This window comes from Oryzias latipes, chromosome 6 (assembly GCF_002234675.1).
Source record: "Oryzias latipes chromosome 6, ASM223467v1".
NCBI lineage: Eukaryota > Metazoa > Chordata > Actinopteri > Beloniformes > Adrianichthyidae > Oryzias > Oryzias latipes.
Window position 1 is genome coordinate 6,042,446 of NC_019864.2, and position 22,793 is coordinate 6,065,238.

The window sequence follows — 22,793 nt, forward strand, 5'->3', positions numbered from 1 at the left end:
ATGAATGGTATAAAATATTTAAGGAAGAACTTGCCTCATTGACATTGGAGTTTTTTAACTGGACCTTTAATAAAGCTGAAATACCACTATCATAGTCAGAGGCCATAATAACTGTTCTCCCAAAAGCAGAAAAAAATAAAGATTATTGTGAAGTCTACCGACCAATTTCTGTTTTGAACATAACTTACAAACTATTAACCTCAAAAATTTGTAAAGTAATGGAACCATATCTGCAAGACCTGATACATGAAGATCAAACAGCATTTAATAAAGGTCGACAAACACACGATAGCTTTAGATTAACTTTACTTATTATAGAACCATCAAGGAGACAAAAGCTCAAACTAGCTTTAGTTAGTCTAGATGTGCAAAAGACCTTAATCAGGTAAATTGGACCTTTCTGTGCAGAGTTCTTGAAAGGCTAGGAATCAATAAGCTTTATATAGCAGGTTTATATAGTAGACCAACAGCCATAAAAAAATCAGTGGCCACCTCACCAATAGCTTTTTAACTGTGCAAAATAAGAAACTTGAAGGAATCACTACAGGAAAGACTGAACATAAAATTGGGCTTTTTCCTAATGACATCATGATTTATCTACATAGATTCAACTCTTCTTAAGATCATGGCTATGCTGAAAATACTGTATATAGCCAGCTATCGTTCGGGTTATCATCTCAATATTTCCAAAACCCAGAGCCTGATTATACATTTCTTTTGAAGTACTTTAATTAGACGAAGTTACAAATTTAAATGGGATGGACAAAAGATCAAATATTTAGCTCCAGATGGTGAAGCCTGTTGGAAACAGATTGAGTTGAATTTAGGACATTCTCCATCTCAAACACAATTGGGAAAAATAACTAAGTAGCTGCTGAGTGGAAAACAGACTGGTAATCTGGAATTGAGTTGTCAAAAAATTTTAACTGAAAAATGATATCAAACCTTTTTTTTTTTTTACTTTTTAACGCTTAAAAAACATTTACTAGGTCTTCTGATTGATACATTACCAAGGGGGTTCCTCACCATTACATTAAAGCCAAACAAACCCAGATACACCCAAACAAAATAAACCAGCCACTATATCCTATCACTATGTCCTTTTTCCCGCGACAAAACGAACCCGCTGAAAAAAAAAAAAAAAAAAGAGTCCCTCAGTCAATAGTTCTCGGTCCGCTCCTGATATGATGCAAATGAAAAATATTTGAATAATCCGTTTGAAAAAAAGTTCCTCAGAAAAAACAAAAATGAAGTCTCAATCTTCGCATGGTACCATGACTTACAAAAAAAATATGTACATCCAAAAAAAATGAATATTAAGGGTCGGTCTCACCGCTTCCAAGCGTAATCCGAAAAGCGCTCCTTCGAGTGCGCCCCGCATGTCCAAAACGCCGCTTTCCGGGACCCGGTCCTCCCGCAACAGCTCTGCCAAGATGAAGATTAGGATTAAGGTTCTCCCACTATTCTTCCAATACTGGTAGATGAATGAAGAGATGAAAAATTGTGGCTTCAGACTTTCGGCGTCTGGCACCGCCACGCCCCTCTCCTTCAGCGTCTACCGCTCCTCTTTTCAAATCCCCTTTGGTTTCCGCCTCTAATGATTGTTTACCCAGTCAAAAAGTCCCATAGTCAATGACCCCATTAATTATATTCATAGGCAGTGTACACAGGATTTGTTGCTATAATTCCCACATTTTCTTTTCATATGCATTTTCCCTTGAGCAATCAGTTTCTTTTCTCCTTATATTTTACATTTTCTCATTATTCATTCATTGTACTTTACATTCATTGTGGCGGTGTCACATACCCCCCCCCCAGCCTTGGGTGAGAGAGGCTGCACACCATAATAGGGTTTCATATTTCCCACATGGACAGTATCCTCTTTTTTATTCTGGTCTTTCCACTGCACCACATATGTAATGGGTCCTACTTGTCTCAACACCGTAGCTGGTCCTGACCATTTAGGAGCTTAGCTGAGAATTTTCTGATGCTTTAGATAGGGGATGAGACCGTACCCAGACCAAATTCCCCGGTAGAAGCTGTACACCTCTTCTACGAGCATTATAATACTTGGCTTGTCTGGCCTGTCGCACTCCCACTCTCTTTTGCACTTGTTCAATCATTTCTGTCTATCTTTTCATGAGTTTGTTATGAGGTTGATGAGGGGAAGGTGACACGCCTATAAGACGTTCAAGGGGCCCTTTCAACCCTCCACCCAACATAAGTTCGGCTGGTGACCGGCCCGTGGTTTCGTGTTGGGCCGCGTATCGCATGGTATCGTGTTGGACCGCGAATCGAAATTCTCTAATCCACAAGTCCCAGTTTTTATGTTCAGAACCAACGTAAGACGCTATCATCGTCTTTATAGTTCGGTTGGACCTTTCTGTAAGATTAGCTTGTGGATGGTAACTGGTAGTGAAGCGCTGGATCACTCCCCATGTTTTACAAAGGTTCAGCATCTCTTGGCTAGTGAACTGTGGACCTTTGTCAGACACAATCTCTCTAGGAACCCCATACCGCGTAAAGATGTTATCTCTCAGGAAAGTTACGATGCGGTGTGCTTTACTGTCTTTAAGGGGAAATAACTCCACCCATTTCGTGAAGTAATCCACCAAGACCACCAAGTAAACATTCCCCTTCTTGCTCCTGGGGAGAGGCCCTAGTAGATCGATCCCAACTTCTCCGATGTAGCTTCGGCCACAGTTGACTGCATAAAACCTGCAGGCTTCTGATTCTCTGCCTTGTGAGTTTGACACGTATGGCAGACTTTGACGTGGTTCCAGACATCTTTCCTCACTGATGGCCACCAGGCTACTTCCAGCACTCTCAAAAGGGTCTTGAGACTTCATAGATGCCCACCCAGGGGATGATCATGGAAGTATTTCAGGAAAACAGGGATTAGGCTGGATGGTACAACCAACTGAAATTTATCACCATCATCTTTTACTGGAGACCGACGGTAGAGCAGACCCTGCAGTACCACAAAACTTATTCGGTCTGATCTCACATTACTGGGATTGGTGCTGACCCCTGAATTATACTAGAGAGGGACGAGTCTCTTTGTTGTGCCTCTTTGATTTCTACGAAAGAGCATTGTAGATCTGCAGAACATGGATGGGCCTTGTAAGCTGCACAAGTAGCTACGTCTGAAGGTGAAATCATAGCTCTTGAGAGGGCATCAGGCACCATATTATGCAAACCCTTTCGATACTGCACTTTTAATTGAAATCGTTGCAACTGTAGGGTCCAACGAGTCAGTCTAGACGAGGTCTTGGGGCCCATGTAAGAGCAGCATGATCTGTGAACACAGTGAATTCTGCTCCTTCCAAATAATGCTGCCACTTTTCAACAGCCCACACCACCGCCAGACATTCCTTTTCAGATGTTGAGTAATTATGTTCTGCCCCTTTAAGCCTTCTAGAGGCATATTACCCTTTCTCGCTCGCTGGTCATCTGTGCCAACACTGCGCCCAACCCCAGGTCACTGGCGTCAGTGTGCACCTCGAAAGGCAAAGAAAGGTCAGGCTGTACTAATATGGGAGCTTTGGCGAGAGCCTGTTTCAGCTGATTAAAGCTCCTCCGGCATTCTTCCGTCCATCTCCAGTCTACACTTTTCTTCCTTAAATGGTTCAGGGAAGCGGCAAGGTCTGCAAACTGGGGAATAAATTTGTGGTACCAGCCCACCAAACCCAGGAACCGCTGGAGAGATGGTACATTTGTCGGCTCTGGATAGGACATAACAGCCCGAGACTTATCAGGATCGACCTGCACCCCGGCTCCAGAGACAATATGACCCAGAAACCTTAACTGCCTCTGAAAAAACGTAAATTTTTTCAGATTGAGCACCAGGTTGGCTGAGTGCAATTTTCCAAAAACGGCCTGTAAATCCTTCAGATGTTGTTCGGCTGATGGAGAGAAAACGATGACATCGTCAATGTTAACACAACACATTCTCCCCCTTAGCTCTCCCAGTACTTTTTCCATTAACTGCTGGAAAGTGGCTCCCGCATTCTTCAATCCAAACGGCGTGGATTTAAATTGATATAGGGCAGTGGGTGTGATTACAGCAGTTTTAGCCTTGCTGTCTTCCGCCATCGCCACTTGCCAATACCCAGATTTTAGATCTAGGGTGCTGAAAAATTCAGCTCCATGCATTGACTCCAGCAAATCAGGGATCAGTGGCACGGGATAAGCGTCAGCCGTTGTTTTGGCATTCAACTGACGATAGTCAACACAGAATCTCATGGACCCTTCTGGTTTAGGGACTAATACTATGGGTGCACCCCATGCCGACTGAGAGGGTTCAATGATGCCATGCTTAAGTATTTGATCAATGTGTTCTTTTATAATTTTACGCTTGAATGGCGAAACCCGATAGGCTTTACACCTAACTGGTACCTCATCTGTGGTGAAAATGTGATGCTCTTCAGCTGAGGTTATCCCCAGTTTACCCGAGCATACCTTAGGCCAGGCTCGCAAGAGTTCGCGAACTTCCACTGGTTGGTCCATAAATGTAGGGGGTGCTATCTGCCAACCCTGATTTGTAACCGCAGGTGGAAGAGCCATATACAGATGAACAGAGGAACTGCTACTCTCCCAATGTCCATGGTGATTGTCTATGAAATGGTGGAAGGTATAACCAGAGAGGTTTTTGACACCATAGGTTTGGTTACCCAAATTCAAAATGGTAGATGTTTTCCTCAAAAAATCCAAACCCAATATGATGGGGAATGCCAAATGAGCATCTGCCATGATGTACGTGTCCAGGGACCACAACATGCCATGCCAGTTGTACAGTAATTGTACTTTCCCTAAAGCCCGATGGGTTTTCCCATCAGCCAAAGCAAATGTCTGGCTATCACAGGTTTTCAACTGCTCCCCCTCGTGAGCGATTTCAGACCACTGGCTCTGTCTCATTAGAGAAAATGTACACCCGGTATCAAACACTGCTTGGCATAATTTACCTCTTACTTCAATTGGTACATGAAGTAGGGTTGCTGGAAAAACCCTCTGTCCACAATGGATGATGTTGACTACATCCGTGTTCTTCCGCGGACCCTTATCATAAGCTCGTCTTTGACCCTTCTCTTTGGCTTTCTGCTGGTCTACCTTACCCCAGTATTCTCTGGAGGAAGTGTAGTCCTTTTCTACAAGGGTGCCAATCCTCACCAACTGATCCACTGTGGTAACGGTATCTCTTAAACAACCTGCTATCTATGGATTGCAGTTATTTAGGATTTAGGACTAACTCTGACTCGGTTATGTCAGGTTTCCACCTCAAACATAGGGCTCTGTAGTCATAGGCGAAGTCCAGGAGGCACTGGTCAGGAAATAGGATTTTATGCTATAATTCCCACATTTTCTTTTCATATGCATTTTCCCTTGAGCAATCAGTTTCTTTTCTCCTTATATTTTACATTTTCTCATTATTCATTCATTGTATTTTTCATTCATTTTTCAATGTGGCGGTGTCACAACTTGTTCTGTCCAACAGCTGGGCAAACAGATGAGAGCCGAGGGCCTCTTGTGTTGGACATAATTTACTTTAACAAAAGGGGTTTTGAAACCAGAGGTGTGTCTGAATAAACCCTTTTTTGTAATCGAGGCCAAACTTTATTTATTTTATGATATCAAACTTTAATTTGGCCTTCTTTCTGAACAAAATCCCAACCTGGTAGAACAAATGCAGCCTTCTTGCATTGGAATGAAAAAGGTTTGTTGGCACTGTGCTTGTTCCTAGAAGGAAACACATTTATATCTTTCAATACATTATAAACCGATTTCAAATTGAAAAAAATGATTTTTGTTTTAGGTATTTCCAACTACGCCATTTATTCAATACATAAGTTAAAAAAGCATTGCATTTAAAAGTATACATTTTCCTCTCCTTGCCCGGTCCAACAAGGAATGCATATAAACACATTTATTATAAGTAAAGCTAAGACTCAGATACAAAAGGGGTTTATAAAAATATGCTCTGTTTGTCTGAAGATCCATAAATCACAATTATAACAGTAAAATCTGTTCAACACAAGTTGTCAGAGAGTGACTGGCATTGATTGTGTTAGACACAGCTAACATAAAATAAATCAAAAAAATAGAGGGAATTTGAGGGGAAAATTATTCTAAGGTTCTTGACAACACCACAAGTTGTAAGCGATTTTAATGTAAACAGCAATATTGTCGGAAGCAGTGTGGATTTACAGTGTGGATTAATGCTTATCAGTTTCACATTTTTTGGCCCTGTACCAAATTAGAGGTATGAGGCCAAACATTATTAAAACAGTAGAAGCTGCTAGGTTTTTGGTTTACTACCTGGAAAGGAGATTGAAAAAGCGTATTGCTTCCTTTTTCAGATGTTAACAGTTACCTATAAAAATAACCATCACTAGGTGTTGGCTGAAATGCGACCATCCCCAAGTCGGACCAGTCGTTTCAAGTTGTGGACAAAATTTCATATACAGACTTATAATGACTTTTGCTCTACAAATAAAATGAATATTGTTTTCAAAACCTTGGAAAAAATGGAATGCCTTTAAACTAAGCACGGCACAGCACCCACAATATGATTGGAACTACTACTGTACTGTACCTCCATTCCTTCAATTTGTTCTGTCTTGTCTTTATAGCATATTTATTTATTAGTTTGTCTTGGAACTCTTCACTTTGTACTGGATACACGTTCATCAAAATGTTTACTTTATGTAATAGAAAATAAAATACAAATTGATTTTAAGAAAGTGGCCTCTGATCATTTGTTACAGGATCAATTTGTGGATACATTTTAGCCAGTTAGGATTCATGAAGGTAAACACAGTGAACTGTTTTAACCGTATGATGAAGATGAATTACCCTTTGTCATAACATCGTCCCAAACTGTGTCATTTGTTATAATATGATGATCTTTTTCCAAGATATTTTATGGTTTGCATGGAGGGAGACACATTATGTTAAGCATTTTGTTGATGGAATTCTTAGTCGGATTAAATGTGAGACTATCATCCATAACATTCTTGGGAGGTTAATTTGGAAAACCTGAAGTGGAGGTTGTAATAAAATGACACGCCTGTAAGTATCTGTAAAAGTGTGAGGCTGACAGATTATACCTATTGGATAGTTGTTTAAAAAGGCAAATTAATTGTCAATAAATGAGTCATTTTATTATTTCAGACCCTCTCAATGCCATCTCTGAAATGTAGCATCAAACAATGAGGGTGGAAAAGAAGGATTAGATAATCTCATTACTAAGTACCCAAAGGGTTTTCTGTATTGATGACTTATTTTAATTGATCACGTATGACTGATTATGAGCTGTCAAAGGTTTAGACAATTGGTGACAAGTGAACCATTTACACATGACAATGATAGAGGTCTGGGGGAAGGTTTCTCCAGCTTCACCCATAGAGAGCCAGTCTTTCTGGAGTATTGTGCCCAAAAGGACACAATTGGTAGCCCAGTAACCAAATAGTTACAAAATAGTGATTAGCAGCAAAAAATGGAAGTGATAGCCTACCATCTTATTCTGTTTTCTGAAAATGTTCTTTCTTGTTTTTTACCCCTCCATATGAACGTTAAAAAATAAGAGAATCAAGTTCAAGTATTCATAAGGGATTGGGCACTAAATTAAACACAAAAGTCTAGGTATACACTTTATCTACATTTACTCTCAACTAGTGAGAGGTAAAGGGGAGACCATTTGGATAATTATTGTTATATCATTAGCTTTAATTTAATGAAGTTCTTTCTAAAAATATTTCGAAAGTTCATCCTCACAGTTATTCTGAGATAAACTAAGCGAAGCTAATCTGCAATCTTGAATGTTACAGTAATGTTCTCCAAAAAGAACTTGGACATTTTAAGTGACAGCAACTAGTCTATAGATTGAATTTGTAAGATGACACCTTACCAAATGTAGCCAAAAGATAAATAATATAAGAAAAGGGTTCTTCAGCCCTGAATACAAAGAGCAGATCATGTGCACAAAGCTTGGATTGTTGTTTTTTCATTCATATTCTTTGTTCAGCCCCTTGAGACAACTACGTTTGTGTCCTGACGTTCAAACTTAATAGAATTTGATTTGTTAATTTGCAGAAAACACTGAGAGTAAACTCCTTCCTTTTTTTCTTTTTTTCCATAAAACCTTAAATCTTTCATATCTCTGGCGTTTATTGCTCATCATGCTGGAAGGCGAATTCTGGAGGCTGCAAAGCGGAACAACCTAACAGGACACTTCTTATGGGTGGGCTCTGACAGCTGGGGATCTAAAATCTCTCCAGTCCTCCAGCAGGAGCAAGTTGCCGAAGGTGCCATAACCATCCTTCCAAGAAGAACCGCTGTAGATGGTGAGGCTGTAAACAGCTGAAAAGAAACAAACCACTTTTGCTATAAGACAGGAATAAAGTTTTTTTCTTTTCTTTCAGCATTCGATCGTCATTTCAAGAGCCGCTCTCTGTCCAACAACCGCAGGAACATCTGGTTTGCTGAGTTTTGGGAGGAAAATTTTGGCTGCAAGCTGGGAATGCATGGCAAAAGACCTGGCAGTCCTAAAAAATGTACAGGTACTCAAGCTGTTAGGCTAAGCAGCGCTATCTATCTTGCTTTATTTCTGGGGTCTCAAAATTAAATGAAATAAATCCTTTAATTTTCCACTGGAGGCGGAGTCTGGGCAGCAAAAATAAAGATACAGTTAAAAAATCCTAACGTCTTTATTACTGGTTTCAACCTTATTCTTTTAAACGTGAATGGAACAGTGAATGAAGATCAGGACCAACTTTTCTAAACTTTTCCTGCCTATCCTGCTGCCAGATTCTTGTCCTCACATGTTTGGGCCACATTTGGCTCATTTGGCTTGAGAGAGGAAAAAGTTTGACATTCTCTGAATGTTTTGTCTGGATGTTTCTTCTGTGGCTGCTAAGGTTTTATCATTCATGTTGACAAAGATTATTTGCTGCTCATAAAACTGATCTAGTCTCAGCGCATCGCAAACGGATGATTTTAAAGGAACTGACATCTTAAAACAAAAACAAAAAAACAAATGTTTTTTTTTTTTAACATTAACTTGAGTTTTTATTTTGAAGTCAATTAGGCTCCAGTATCTGTTTGGGAAAACTTGATGTAAGGGTGGGGCAGCTGTGGTGCAGCGGTAGGGGGATCAACCCAAGATTGTAAGTATGCAGGTTCAAGTCCCACCTTGCACACCCATGTGTCAAAGTGTCCTTGGGCCAGACACTGAACCCCACCTTGCCTCTGGTGGGAGGTTGGCGTCAGTGTTGGGCAGGAGAGCCGCCACCAGTGTGTGAACGTGTGTGTGACTGAGTGAATGGGTCTGTGACTGTAAAGCACTTTGGGCCTTGAAGAAGGTAGAAAAGCGCTTTATAAGTACACGCCATTTACCATCAGAGTTAAAACAATGCTGTTGTCATTGAACATGGGCAGCTTATTCAGTTCCCTGATGCAATAATCACAACCATTTTTTGGTTCCAGACATTAAATCAACAGAGAGGATAACTCAATGTTTACATTTTCTTGTTCAAGCGATAACTGTTAAGTTCTGACTGTGGTTTAGATACTGAAGCAAACAAAAATTTTCCCTCTTCAAGGAAAGAACTTTTTTAATTAAAACTCATATTAGAATACCTTGTTTAAATTTGCAATCAACATTGGGACTAAATAGGATTAAAATATGGAATATTTGCCCATCACAAAAAACTTGAAACCAAAGGAACAAAGTTGGGCCAAGTGATATGACATTTTCTATATTACGATATAGTTTTCTTTTTTTTCATTTCAAACAATAATGTTTATATGAAGATATAAAAAAAGTAACTACATTTGTCAAATTTTATGACATTTTAAGAGAAATGTGTAATCATCAGCAGATTGTTTAGATCTAAATATTTTGTACTTTAAACATAACAGATGCACTGAAGGACCATGATTAAAGCAAAAGTTTTCAAGTTCCAAAAGAGAACAGAAATAAAACAGAATGTTAAACTGCATCATCAGTTCCATTTGAAAAAACATTACTTCTACAAATAAATTCTAATGTTTAAGTTTATAGAACAAACATAAAATTGAAAAACATTATTGTCAACATCCTGTGAATAAATTAGTAACTAAAAGTAAATTCTATGAATTTCTCCTTAGAATTTTTTTTTTTTTACTCTTTTGCTTTTGAAGAAAAAAGCAAATAAAATAGATACATGAAAACTAAGTGAACTGTACTTTAACTCTTTATTGTGAAATCAAACAGACAGAATAAAATATAATGCTACCATCTTGTGCTGTGATCAGTGCTTTAAGTTGGTCTGTACTCACCGGTACGCAGTAGCGGCACTTCTAAAAACTTTAATTATGATTATTATTTCTTTAAGGAAAGAAAGACATAATTATTATTAATCATTGGATTATTTTATGCCTGCACTGCGTATTTCCACCTCAAGTCACTGACGTCAGGCGTCATCCTTAGACATGTTTAACTGAGAGATCAGTCAGAATGGACTTCATTTGTGAGACACACTTTTTCAATACAAGGTGCTCATCATCCTCCCACTTCCTCTAGCCTTTGTGTCATCTTATCTGTTTTATTTTGATTATTGTATCATTTACTTTTTCTTGTATTTCCTTTTTATTGATATTTTCAATAGTTTTTAACCGTTCTTATTGGCTTTTAAGGCAGAAAATGTTAACATCTGTCCATGGACAACAGATGACAAATAGCCGCTAACCTGATTCTGGCTCATTGCGGTGATGCTTTTACGGTGCGCTGTCCCAGAGAAATAAATACAATTGAAAGTGAAGTTAACTTATAAAGGCAATGATTTGTGCTGCCTGTACTTATGACTTTATTTTGTTGCATAAATGCAAATGTCTGCCTGATGTTTAGCATTAAAACCAAAATGATTATCAGTATAAAACATAAAACAATTAAATGTTTCAAGGAAAACAATTTCTAATAAAAAAGTAATCATATTGATGTTGATTTAAATTACCATTTGTACAAAAATAAATCTTCAGTTTTTTTCATTAGTGATTCACTATTCGCAGAAAGAGTTGCAAAATACTCAGATTTCCTTGATTGAGTGCCAGCCGTTTCTGATCAGAATCACTTAGAACTGCAAGAACTGACAGGACACCGTTTCCCAAAATGCATTGTTTTGTAGTCAGAAAGGCGGCTTGCAGTCAGCGGAGTGTCACATTTTCCGGATTGATGCTTTGCACCAGCCTCTTTTTTTGACATGTGCCGTCAGAGCAAAAAACTAACCAGCATTCAAATCAAATCAAACTTTATTTGATTTATATATTATTTATTTATAACACAAAGTGCTCTACATTAAAAGAAAACCAAATAAATAATATCAAAAATCTCTAAACAGGTCACTCTCATCAGCACTTGGTATTTAATTAGTTTTCTATTTCAGTGTTTCCTTCCATTTGAAATGGTTCATTGACTCTTTTAGAGTTTGTTTAACATTTACTATTTGTTGTAATATTTAGCAAGACAAGATTGATTCATCTTGTTATGGCAGTTTAGCTCAGGCGGTAGAGCAGGTTGTGTCATGACTAGAACGCGGGACGGACCCAGATGCTGAAACCCAGAGGCAGAGACAAATAGGTGAGTGGTAAGTAAGATGTTTTAATATAGTTCTTGTTGGCTCCTGGCGAGACTGTGGGTAACGTGGCTGGAGATCTTGAGGAGAGCTGTGGCTTGATGCGTGGCGTGGCTGCTGAACTAGAAGAGCACAGAGACTGTGGCTCACGTTCACAGGTGGCGTCAGAACAGGACGGCTGTGGCTTCTGCTGCTCGAGGTGGTAAGATTCAGGTGACACTCTTGGCTTGAGGTGAAAACCTGGAGTGCAGAAAACAGACAAAGTTAACTCAGGACGAGACAAGGGGCCAGGCGTAGTGAGCTTCTGGAGACTAAGCACCATCAGGGTTAACGGACTGGCGAAGAATGATGAAGCTGGGTCTCCTTAAGTAGCAGGTGTCTGATGAGTAGAGTGGTCACAGCTGAGAGTGATGAGCAGCAGAGCTGGAGGGGGAGGAGTCTGACAGGCCACCATGACAGGTTGTCTGACAACTGAAGGGTTGGAGGTTCAATCCCCGCTCTCCCCAGCCAGCTGTCGCCCCCCCCCCAAGCAGCTAGTCTGCAGCTCACCACTCCCCCCCAGGGGATGGGTTAAAATGTGGAGAAGAATTTCTCCATTGTGGGATAAATAAAGTATCAATTATTATTACTATTATTGTTACCATTAATGAAGCTTAAAAGAAGTGTTGAGTGTCCAGGGAAGTAGACAAGGTTGTTCAATGTAATATGGCAGAGATTCTATCATCTCATGTCATTAGACAGGTACCCTCTCAATGCATATCCTACAATGCCAATTCAGAGTCAATGGTTTTAGCTTGTCTATCATGTACCCAGTGATTGTATGTCTAAGAAATGTGCACCTTTTCAGTGCCTGAAGTTTTTTTTGTTTTTTGTTCTGCAGGTCGCACTATTTTTAATGTTAAGGATTCTTCTAATACTTTGCACTCGCCACAGACTTTTTTTTAACCACAGATTAGCAGGAAAATCTTGTGACCAAGCCAGTCAGCTCCAGTGCAACAACAAAAACATGGAGAAAAACATGCAAAAAAAGGGAAGAAACACCCTACAAACAGTTAGGCAAGTGCAATCTAAACAAGTTTCTTACAAGCCCTCTTGTGATTCAGTTGACCCAGATGCTGAACACAGTGACTCATACTGCATCTTCCTCAGGAGATATTCTGGTTTATTAAGGGATGAATGGGTTTAAATGACCTATATAATACTAAATCACAAATAGTGAATTCTAATGAAAGGTTTTAGGACTTGTAACAGCTATGGCTCTTTTTATGACAACACAGATTTTTGGAACGGGCGTTGATTTGCATTTCTGCCCGTCATCACTCTTATTGTGGCTCTACAATGTGTGTCTTCGCACCATCACAAATAAGCATACAGTACCTTCTTTCTGCTTGTCAAGAAAAGAGTGTCTTTGAGTGCAAGGTATCACAACTTGAACTCTTAACGAAATTTGCTGCAAACCTCGTGACCAAGAGTTGTGTTCACTCTGGGCTTGGGTGTGGGGGTGTGTGGTGGGGGGTAGGTTGGTGGTCTGGCTTGGTTTGGGGGGGTGGTCCCTTTGCCTGTGCTGGGGGGGGGGTTGGCGGGGGGCGCTGCTCGGGGGGGGGGGGGGGGGGGGGCAGCGGCGCTGGATGGGCTGCCCATCTACACCTGGGGCTGGGATCGGCCCTTCCCTGGCTCTGGGGCGGGACGGGACAACCCTCTTGGGGCCCCCGGTCGCTCTGGGTGTCATCCGCTTCGGCTGCGGGGTCTGGGGTGGGGTGGGGGGATTGTCGGCCCTGTCCTGTGGGGGGGCATTCTGGGGGAGGGGGGGGCACTATTGGTACGGGGCAGGGGGGGTTGACGGGTCGGGGTCTCCGCTGAGGCCATCGGCGGTTTCCCCGGCCGGTTGGCTGCCTCGGTCCCATCGAGGCCTGACCAGGGCTCTTCTAGGGCCGGCGTTTGGGGGTGGGGGCCTGGGCTCCTCTCTCTCTGTGTGGGGTGGGTGGTGCTGGGCCTGGAGTGTCGGCGCCTCCGGGGGTGGGGCCCCTGGGCTGGGTGGGCCTGGCCCGCTTGCTGGGGGGGGGGGGGGGGCGGGGGACAGCTGTTTGACCACCGGGGGACAGTCTACCAGCTGTCCCCAACTTACCCCCTTCCTCATATAACCTCATATTAGGATGAGGGGGTGGGGGGCTTAGCCTGCGATGAGCCTTGGGGGGGGGGGGGGGGTTACTAGGCATTGGCCCCCCTCCTATGTTTTTTTTTTTTTTTTTAACTTGTCCTGTCCAACAGCTAGGCAGGCAGATGAGAGCTGAGGGCCTCTTGTGTTGAGCAGACAGGTTTACTAGTTGTTTATCGTTACGGTACAGTTCCAATGTAGTACAAAAAGGGCGGGGCCTGTTCACACACACTCAAATATTATCAACACACCTGCTAGCTGCAAGAAATGTTCACATGTCAACATGTACACAAAACAGATAGTGTTCACACACGCATACTTGTGCCTTTAAACCAACTAGTGTGAAATCTTTCATTCATTCAATCATGCAAACTATAAGTGCAAAGGTGAGCTAACACCTGTGCTCAGGTGAGTGTTTGTGTTCTTCTAAAATGGATGGTGGAATGTGAAAAGAAGGAGGAGGAGCGCCCAGCCACCCCCACACCCAGACCCCCGCCGCAGCAGCAGCCGGAATTACCCCAACGCCACACGGGAACAGGCAGGGAACAACCGCCCCCGGGCGACCAAGACCGCCACCCAGGCCAGGGCCAGCAGGACCGCTGCGAGGCCCCCAGAGCCAGAGAGCAGGGAGGCGCGGAGGGAAAGAGAGCGCCGCCCCAGCCCAGCCAGGAAAGCAGCCCCCCCGCCGCGCCGGAAGAGCCCAACGCAGGGCCCCACCGGAGAAGGACGCCCACAGCCCCAGACGAGCACCCCACCACCACCCAGGAGTTCCGGGCATCCCCCCGCCCCAACCCCAGGTACGAGCCAGGACCCCCCAAGGGAGACCCGCTCCGCACTCCAGGCAGCCACCCACCCGGCCCACGGTTGGTCCAGGGAGGAGCAAGGCAGGGGCCCGCCGCCCCCGCCCAGGAGGGGGGAACCCCGGGGAAAAAAGGGTGGCCAACAAGGGGTGTTATAAATATGGCCCGACCAGGCTCGGCCATGTTGGAAGTTTGGCGGGGCCCAGCGCTCAGGGGCAATGACCAGGACCCACCCCCCAGGGACACGAACACCCCCGGCTCAGGTGTAATATGAACCCCCCCACCGTGCGGAGAGAGCACCGCCGGGCCCAGGGAGCCGGCACCCAAGGGATACGGCCGCCATCGCCAAGGGGCCCGTACCCCCCACCAGGGAAGGGGTAGGGGACAGATGGACCCAGGTCCCCCCCTTCCTTGCAAAATGTGTGTGCGTGTATGTGTGTTTGAGAGGGTGTGTGTGTGCATGTGTGTGTGTTTATGTTGGAATGTATATATTGAAGGGGGAGGGGTGTGTGTACTAAGGGGGGTGCAGTTAAAATTGGCGAGTAGGGCACTAAGGGGACATCTCCTGATTACTCACAGTGATGTCCCCCCACCCTCCCCACCAAGGGGTCCTAAATGTCTAAGGTGCGGTTAAAATTGGTGGGTAGGGTGCCAGGAGGACATCTGCTGCTTGCTTGCAGTGATGTCCAAGCACCCCCCCCTACCAAGGACCCTACATGTCTAAGGTGCAAATAAAACCGAAAGAGGGGGGGCCCACTCCATACGGCAACCATAGGAGGGGGGCCACTGCCAAGTAACCCCCCCCCAAGGCGCATTGCTGCTTTTTTCCAAGCTGATATGATCAAACAGCAGATTTCTGTGTTGACTTATGTTTATATTTTTCTTGTTTTTCCAATTTATTAAAATATTTTTTTTGGCAATACAAAGAGTTGTGAAAATGATAGATGCTAATCCTTCTTCTATATCGATGGCACTCATGTCACCAACCACACAAAGTGACGGTGAGGCCGTGATTGAAACCTTAAGCCAGACTGATAAATCGGCACATACCTGCTGCCAGAGAGCCTGGACAGGAGTGCAGAACCACAGTGCGTGCATGTAGCTGTCGGGTAGATTATTATCACAGTGCTCGCAAATGTCTGAGTTACTGAGACCCATCTTGAACATCCTCTGTCCAGTGTAGTAAATTCTGTGAAGAGTTTTGAGATGGATTAGCTGCAGATTTGGACTTTTTGTCAGTTTAAAGGTGTTTAGACAGAGTTCTGACCAGAAGCTTTCATCTGTGCTGATGCTCAAATCTGCATCCCATTTTTTTGTTGGAAGGGCAATATTGTTATCTAAATCAGTGTTTTTCAACCTTTTTTGAGCCACGGCACACTTTAACCTTGCCAAAAATCTCGCGGCACACCAGCATCCAAAGAAAAAAAAAAGCAGAAATTCATGGTCTTTATTGATCGAGCCAGACTCTGTGGAAAGCTAAACCGCTAAAGACGAGCTTTAGCTGGTATTTTTGTTAGAACTGAGCGACTTTTTGAGCTAAATTTGGAACAAGGAAGTGAAGACTTGAACCACTTCTGATTGGTCAGACTGATGACATGGGATTAAACCTTAAAGAATGATTGGCGGAGACAGTTAAAGGGGCGGGACTTTTCCGCAAACACTTATAGGTGCAGGTAAATCGCGGTAACGTCATTCTTATTAAAATGTATTTAATAGAATTAAATAAACACAAAGAAAATTTAATTGTATGATCTTTTATATTCCTAACTACTCAGTGTTTTATCAGGGCCTGTTTGGATGAACAAAGAGCTGATTTCCTGGAGATGGGAAATGTTTTTAGATCAGTTAATGAGGGCAATTTCATACGGCGCACTTGACCATCTCTCACGGCACACTAGTGTGCCGCGGCACACTGGTTGAAAAACACTGATCTAAATTACATAAAAGTTTGTATATTTTGGAGAGAGTTCTATTCATTGAAAAATTAATCAGAGTGGTAACTACATCTGGTAGCTTTAAATCGTCGTCTTTAAATTTATACTTTTTAGTAATACTTGATTTAAGTTGCTGATATTCCAAGAAGTTATTTATTCCATGTTTGTCTTGAATTTCCTGGGGAGTCATGAATCTTCTATCAATAATTACGTGCTCTAGTTGTTTTATGCCCCCTGCTTGCCAAGCTGGGAAGTGAATCATTTTTTTGTTAATAAGGATGTCCGGGTTGTTCCAGATGGGTGTCATTTTGCACGATTGAATTGATGATTTTGATATTTTGAGAAATTCCCACCAGGCTGTTAAAGTGGCATTTATATTAATGCTTTTGAAACAATCCTGTTTTTTAACTGTTTGGCTAATAAATGGTAGCTGTGACAGGTTGATCTTCCCACATAACGCTTGTTCCAAGTCTAACCATGAGTTGGTTTCTGGATTATTTTTTAACCATTTTAAGATGTATTGTAATGGATTTGCAAGAAAGTATTTGTGGAAATTAGGTAATTCTAATCCTCCACAGCTTTTTGCAGATTTTAAAGTTTTTAGACTAATTCTTGCAGGTTTGTTGTTCCATAGAAAGCTTGATATGGATGAGTCTAATGTTTTGAAACATTTTAATGGCGGTTGTGTGGGAATCATTGAGAAGAGATAATTAACCTTGGGTAAGATTTTCATTTTAACCGTGGCTACCTTGCCCATAAGTGACAGAGGCAGGTTGGTCCAGCGTGTTAGATCGTCCTGTATGCTTTTCAGTAATGGGGTGTGGTTTAGCTGCACCAGTTTTGATATTTTGGGGGAAAAGTAGAAAAAGTAGAGACCCAGATATTTGATATTTCCTGTTTTAACTGGAATTGTGAGTCTTTGTTCCATATTCCTGTTGAGTGGTAATAAAACAGACTTATTCCAATTAATGGAATAGTCTGATATGGAGGAGAATTCATTTATGATCATTGCTGTTTCATTTACAGAATGTAAATTCCTTAAAAACAGTAATATGTCATCCGCATAAAGACTAATTTTATGATGGCTGTGTTTGGTTTTTATTCCTATAATGCTCTCATTCTGTCTTATTGCTGCAGCTAAAGGCTCAATGAATATAGCAAAAAGAGAAGGAGAGAGTGGGCAGCCCTGTCTGGTTCCTCTTCCAAGAAAAAACCTGTTTGAAGTCTGTTTATTAGTTCTAACTGATGCATTGGGGTTGTGATATAATATTTTGATCCAATTGATGAATGCTTCTCCAAAACCAAACTTATGGAGGGCGGCAATAAGGAACTTCCAGTTTACTCTGTCAAAGGCTTTTTCAGCATCCAGCTATAGTACCGTCATTTCCTGGTTTTCAATGGTGGCAAAGTCTATTATATTAACTAATCTACGGACATTATCATCCGAGTGTCTGCCTTTGATGAATCCAGTTTGGTCGAAGTGAATTATGTGAGGAGTGATTTTTTCTATTCTCTGTGCTAGTGCTTTGCAGATAATTTTTACATCTGCATTGATTAGAGAAATGGGGCGATAGCTTGAAGGACTGGTGGGATCTTTGTCTGGTTTTAGAAGAAGAATTATGTTGGCTGAGTTCATGTTAGGTGGCATTGATTGGCTCTCATTTATAGATGTGACCGTTTTATAAAATGTTGGTGCCAGTTGTTCCCAGAATTCTTTATAAAACTCAGCAGGAAAGCCGTCAGGCCCTGGTGCTTTACCATTGGGCATAAGTAACAGAGCTTCATGAAGTTCAGACAGCGAGAGCGGAGAATCTAAGTTTGTGATTTGATCCTCATTTAGCCTGGGTAGGTTTACATTATTAAGAAATGAGTCAATACTTTGCTCTGACGGATTGATCTGCGGTGTGTACAAGTTTTTATAAAAGTTTTCAAATGCGTTATTAATTTTGACCGGGTCATGAGTGACATTTCCTGTTTGGTCCATAATAGAGGTGATTGATGATTTTTCTCTATTAATTTTAAGCTGATTAGCCAGAAATTTGCCAGATTTATTAGAGTTTTCAAATCTTTCAAGTCGTAGCCTTTGTATTTGAAATTGTGTTTGTTTATTAATGATGTCATTTAACTGCAGCTTTACATTTTTCAGGTCGCCCAGTATGTGTTCCTGTGCAGAAGCAGCATAAGCAGTCTCCAGGGTTTTTTGATTTTATTTTCTAATTCTAATAAATCTGCTTTCTCTTTGCGTTTTTTGTGTGTTGAATAAGAAATGATTTTCCCTCTCATGACTGCCTTTGCTGTTTCCTAAAGAACGCAAGGTGGGATGTCTTGAGTATTGTTGAAGTCTAAGAAGGTTGCCCACTCTTTTTTAAAGAATTCAAGAAATTCCTGGTCTATTAACAGAGACGTATTAAACCTCCAGGTTGTACCAGAGGGTGTGGATTTTTCCCTAGAAATGTTTACAGAGACTGGTGCATGATCACTGATAATAATTGGATGGATATTGGAGCTTTGAATATTTTTTAAAAGAGAGTTACTGATTAATAAATAGTCTAAACGGGAGTGTGAGTGGTGAACTGGAGAGAAAAAGGTGAACCCTTTAGTGTTTGGGTGACATGAGCGCCACGCGTCGCAGAGACCCAAAATCATTCATGTACTGCTTTAGAATACTTGCAGACCGCCATGTACGCTGATTTGCTGCTGTGCTGAGTCTGTCATGTTCAGGGTCCAGAATCAGGTTGACGTCTCCTCCTATAATGATTGTGGAGTCAGAGTGGACCGAGAGTGAGGTGAAGAATCTGTGAAAGAAGGAAGAGTCGTCAACATTAGGGCCGTATACATTCGTGTAGCACCTATGCTATTAGGCAGAGGTAGTCAGGCTACTGGACCAGATATAGGTTCGCACGGAGTGGTGTGTATTGAATAAAAGAGCCAAGAGTCAATATAAAGGTAGAATGGAAAAAGCCGGCAGTTTACTGAACAATTGACAAACAACAATAAACATACAAATTTGGTTCTTAAGTAATGTTAAGACACCTCTTCAACACCCTTTATGTTGTTTTTTCCTTTACTTTTTCTGTTAAAGTTCAAATAAAAGGTTTTGTTCAAGTTAATTTCAGTTTCAATCTATTTTTCTTAAAGATGACCGGTCATTTGGTTTAAAGGGATTTTAGTTACAGAACTAAATTTGTTTAACTTAAATTTAGTTTAAGCTTTCTTTTGAGTTCACTATATTTACCCTTTTCACTTTTTTGTAAATCAGTTCAGTTTATCAGATATCAAACAAAAGACAATTCAATATGCAAAGCAAACAAAGAACTGATTTTCTAAATGTCCAATTGCTTAGCAAAATCCTTTAAAGCTTGTTAACAGATGTATCCAGTTTTTGGTAGTGCTCCTTTAAAGTGTATTGGATCCACAGTTAGTGTTCAATATCCTACCGCGACCTTGGCAGAGATTTTGTAGTAGTGAGGAAAAGTATAGGACCACGTGATGCTCTACAGGCAGTCCAGATTATCGTGCTCCCTGGGTAGGCTCGCCATCCATGGATCTGTAGAAGTCCAGAACGATCCGGTCCGGAACCGTCTCCCAATTACTTTCGGGGGGAATCAAAAACCTGGCCTGCAGGACAGGCCATAAAAATAATTTTAGTCCATATGCAAAATAAAACCACTCCAAAATGAAAGCGGAGCCGCACTAGAAGGCTACGTGAATCTTTAGAAACTTAAAATGGCGGCTGCTCTTTTTTCTTTTTCATACATCCAACTCTACTTGCAAAATTAGCTTATTTTCACACAAAATATACCCAAAGTACATCAAATAAAATTCTTCATGTTTCGAAATGTCAAAGAAAATTATAAATAACACAAAAGTACTGTTTTGTCATCTTTTCACAACTTAAATTGGTCTCAACTGGGCTCGCCTCATCACGGCAAAACCCACGCCATAAAAGTAGGCAAAATACAAAACAAAACTCGTCTCGTAATGGCATAAAATCTTATTTGGCTCACACCCCTCTTCCGGTCCGGCTAGACAACAGGTTTGCACCGTTATTTTAGTTTTTCACCGTAGTTTTTCAGCTAATGGCTGCTCTGCTGTGCGTGCTTGCTGTCTCTGCCCTAAACAGGCCTCTCTCTCCGATACGCATCGCACAGGTTGGGGAGGGCTGTTGAAAAACTTTAAACTTTATCGACAACAAAAACAATTTCTCTTTTTAAACAAAAATAGTAATAAAACCTATAAATTATTAATGTGAATACTATTTTTATTTTTATCCTCACAACTTTTAGCTGTTTTTATCATGTTGTTTATTAATATTTATTGACCTTTTTATATCATTGTAAAATGCTCTATTATTACTGAGTGTATCTGTAACGGGGGTTACATTCGCTATACAAAAGTCCTTATTCTGAATGGATATATTAATGATTACAAATCTGCCTTCTGGGTCAGTAACTGTATCCTTATGAGTAAAATTAAGATTTTTATTAATTAAAACAGCAACTCCTCGTTGTTTGGAGTTGTAACTGGCAGAGTATATAACTGGAAATTGTAAGCAGCACATAAGGTGATTCAAAGAATCCGATAAATGGGTCTCCTGCAGTAGAGCTATATCTGCTTTTAGACCATCCAGGTGATTTAACACTTTCAGTCTCTTTGGCTCAGAGCCAAGTCCACGCATATTCCAGCTAACGATGTTAAGACTGTTCATAACTGCTCTGACTGAAAAGGTGTAAAGCTAAGTAGTGCTTGTGTACCAGTCCGTGTGCGCGTGCCCGCATTGAGAAGCGCTGTGCGCGTGAACGTTTTCTGGCTATGTGAGCTGCGTGTCGCGTGCGTCCTATGAGAGCCTGTGTGAGGTGATTGCAGTATGTCGGCGTGTGTGTGCGGGATCGCATGTGCACGCCCGTGTGTGCGCTTGTGTGCGCGCGCGCCCGTTCCGTGCATAAATAAATACTTACCGAGGATGAGTTGCTTCCAGGTGATTTACATATGATGAGGGGGGAGAGGGGGGGGGGAGTAAAGGAAAGAAAAAAAGAGATAGAAGGGAAAACGAGAACAACAACAAAACAACAATAAAAACGTGAGTGGGACTGAGGTGAAGAAGAAAAAAAAAGACTGTTTTCCTGAGATCGAGGTGTGGATTATTGATGATCCGGTTTTCCATTCATTGAAGTAAGTTTTGCGGGTTTCTTCTGGGCAGCGCAGATGTTCTCAGTGCGGATCTGAAAGCCTTCAGCACAGCCAGGGGGTGATCTCCGGGTCCCGGAACAGCCGGCCGTCCACGTAAAGTTTGTCAACGGCCACAATCGCTCTCGAACCAGCAGCAAGATGCTTCCTCCTCAGCGGGAACAGGATCTTCCTTCTACGGAGGATTTCTGCCGGGAACTGGTCATTCACGCTGTAATGCGTGCCTTTCAGTTCCCGTCCGCGGCCCTTCACCAACTCCTTCTGTTTGAAATGTTTGAATTTAGCCACAATAGGACGCGGGCGCTGGTGGTCGGACCTTCTTCCTCCGAGGCGGTGAACCCTGTGGAAAGAGATCTTCTGCACCTCCTCCTTGGGGAGCTTCAGGTGGACCTCTAAAAAGGATCTGACGGTGGCCTCGGGGTCTTCTCCTGCCTCCTCTGGAACCCCCGCGACCACTAGATTGTCCCTCATGCTCCTCGACTGAAGATCCAGGAGGGTTTCCTTGATGGATCGGTTCTCCTCGGAGAGACGGGCGGTGTCATTGCCCAGAATCTTGACGGTCTCTCTGAGGGCCTGGTTCTCCGCTGCGAGCTCCCGCACCTGCTGCTGGCTGAATTCCAGAGACTCCCGCAGACCTTGAAATTCTCTATGGAGGATCTCCAGCAAATATAGGCGGCAATCAAAGCTGGAGAGCTTTTTATCAATCGAATCCAGGATATCGCTCACTCCGCTGCCTGGAGAGGACACAGCCCCGGGAGAGTCCTCAGGCCGTTCACGCTTGGCGGAGGGGGTGGTGGTGGTAGTTCTGGGCTTCACCATGTTGCAGGTATTTAAACACTCGTCAATGAAATTCTCCAGGTCCTCCAGGCTGACAGAAGCTTAATACTCTTAACAGGTTATGTTAGTTTGCAGGAAATATTTTAATCTGGCGGAAAAATGAAACAAGATCGAAAATGTTTGTTCAAATGCTTACGCGCCGCCAAGTCGACTCACCACACTCGTCTCGCTGGGTCTCGCGATACTACAGCATCACGTTCCTCCTGTTCGCCCCCCTCCTATGGTTGCCGTATGGAGTGGGCCCCCCCTCTTTCGGTTTTATTTGCACCTT

At 42.2% G+C, this 22,793-nt stretch overlaps 1 protein-coding gene across 1 annotated transcript in view; it reads left to right on the plus strand.

Moving 5' to 3' along the window:
* LOC101169446 (metabotropic glutamate receptor 8-like) overlaps positions 1-22,793 on the plus strand; it is a 118,299-nt gene that overhangs the window by 47,395 nt on the left and 48,111 nt on the right. The window contains exons 5-6 of the mRNA XM_023955550.1: positions 8,188-8,342; positions 8,421-8,558. Coding sequence (XP_023811318.1) covers positions 8,188-8,342; positions 8,421-8,558 — 293 coding nt within the window. The remainder of the gene's footprint in view (positions 1-8,187; positions 8,343-8,420; positions 8,559-22,793) is intronic.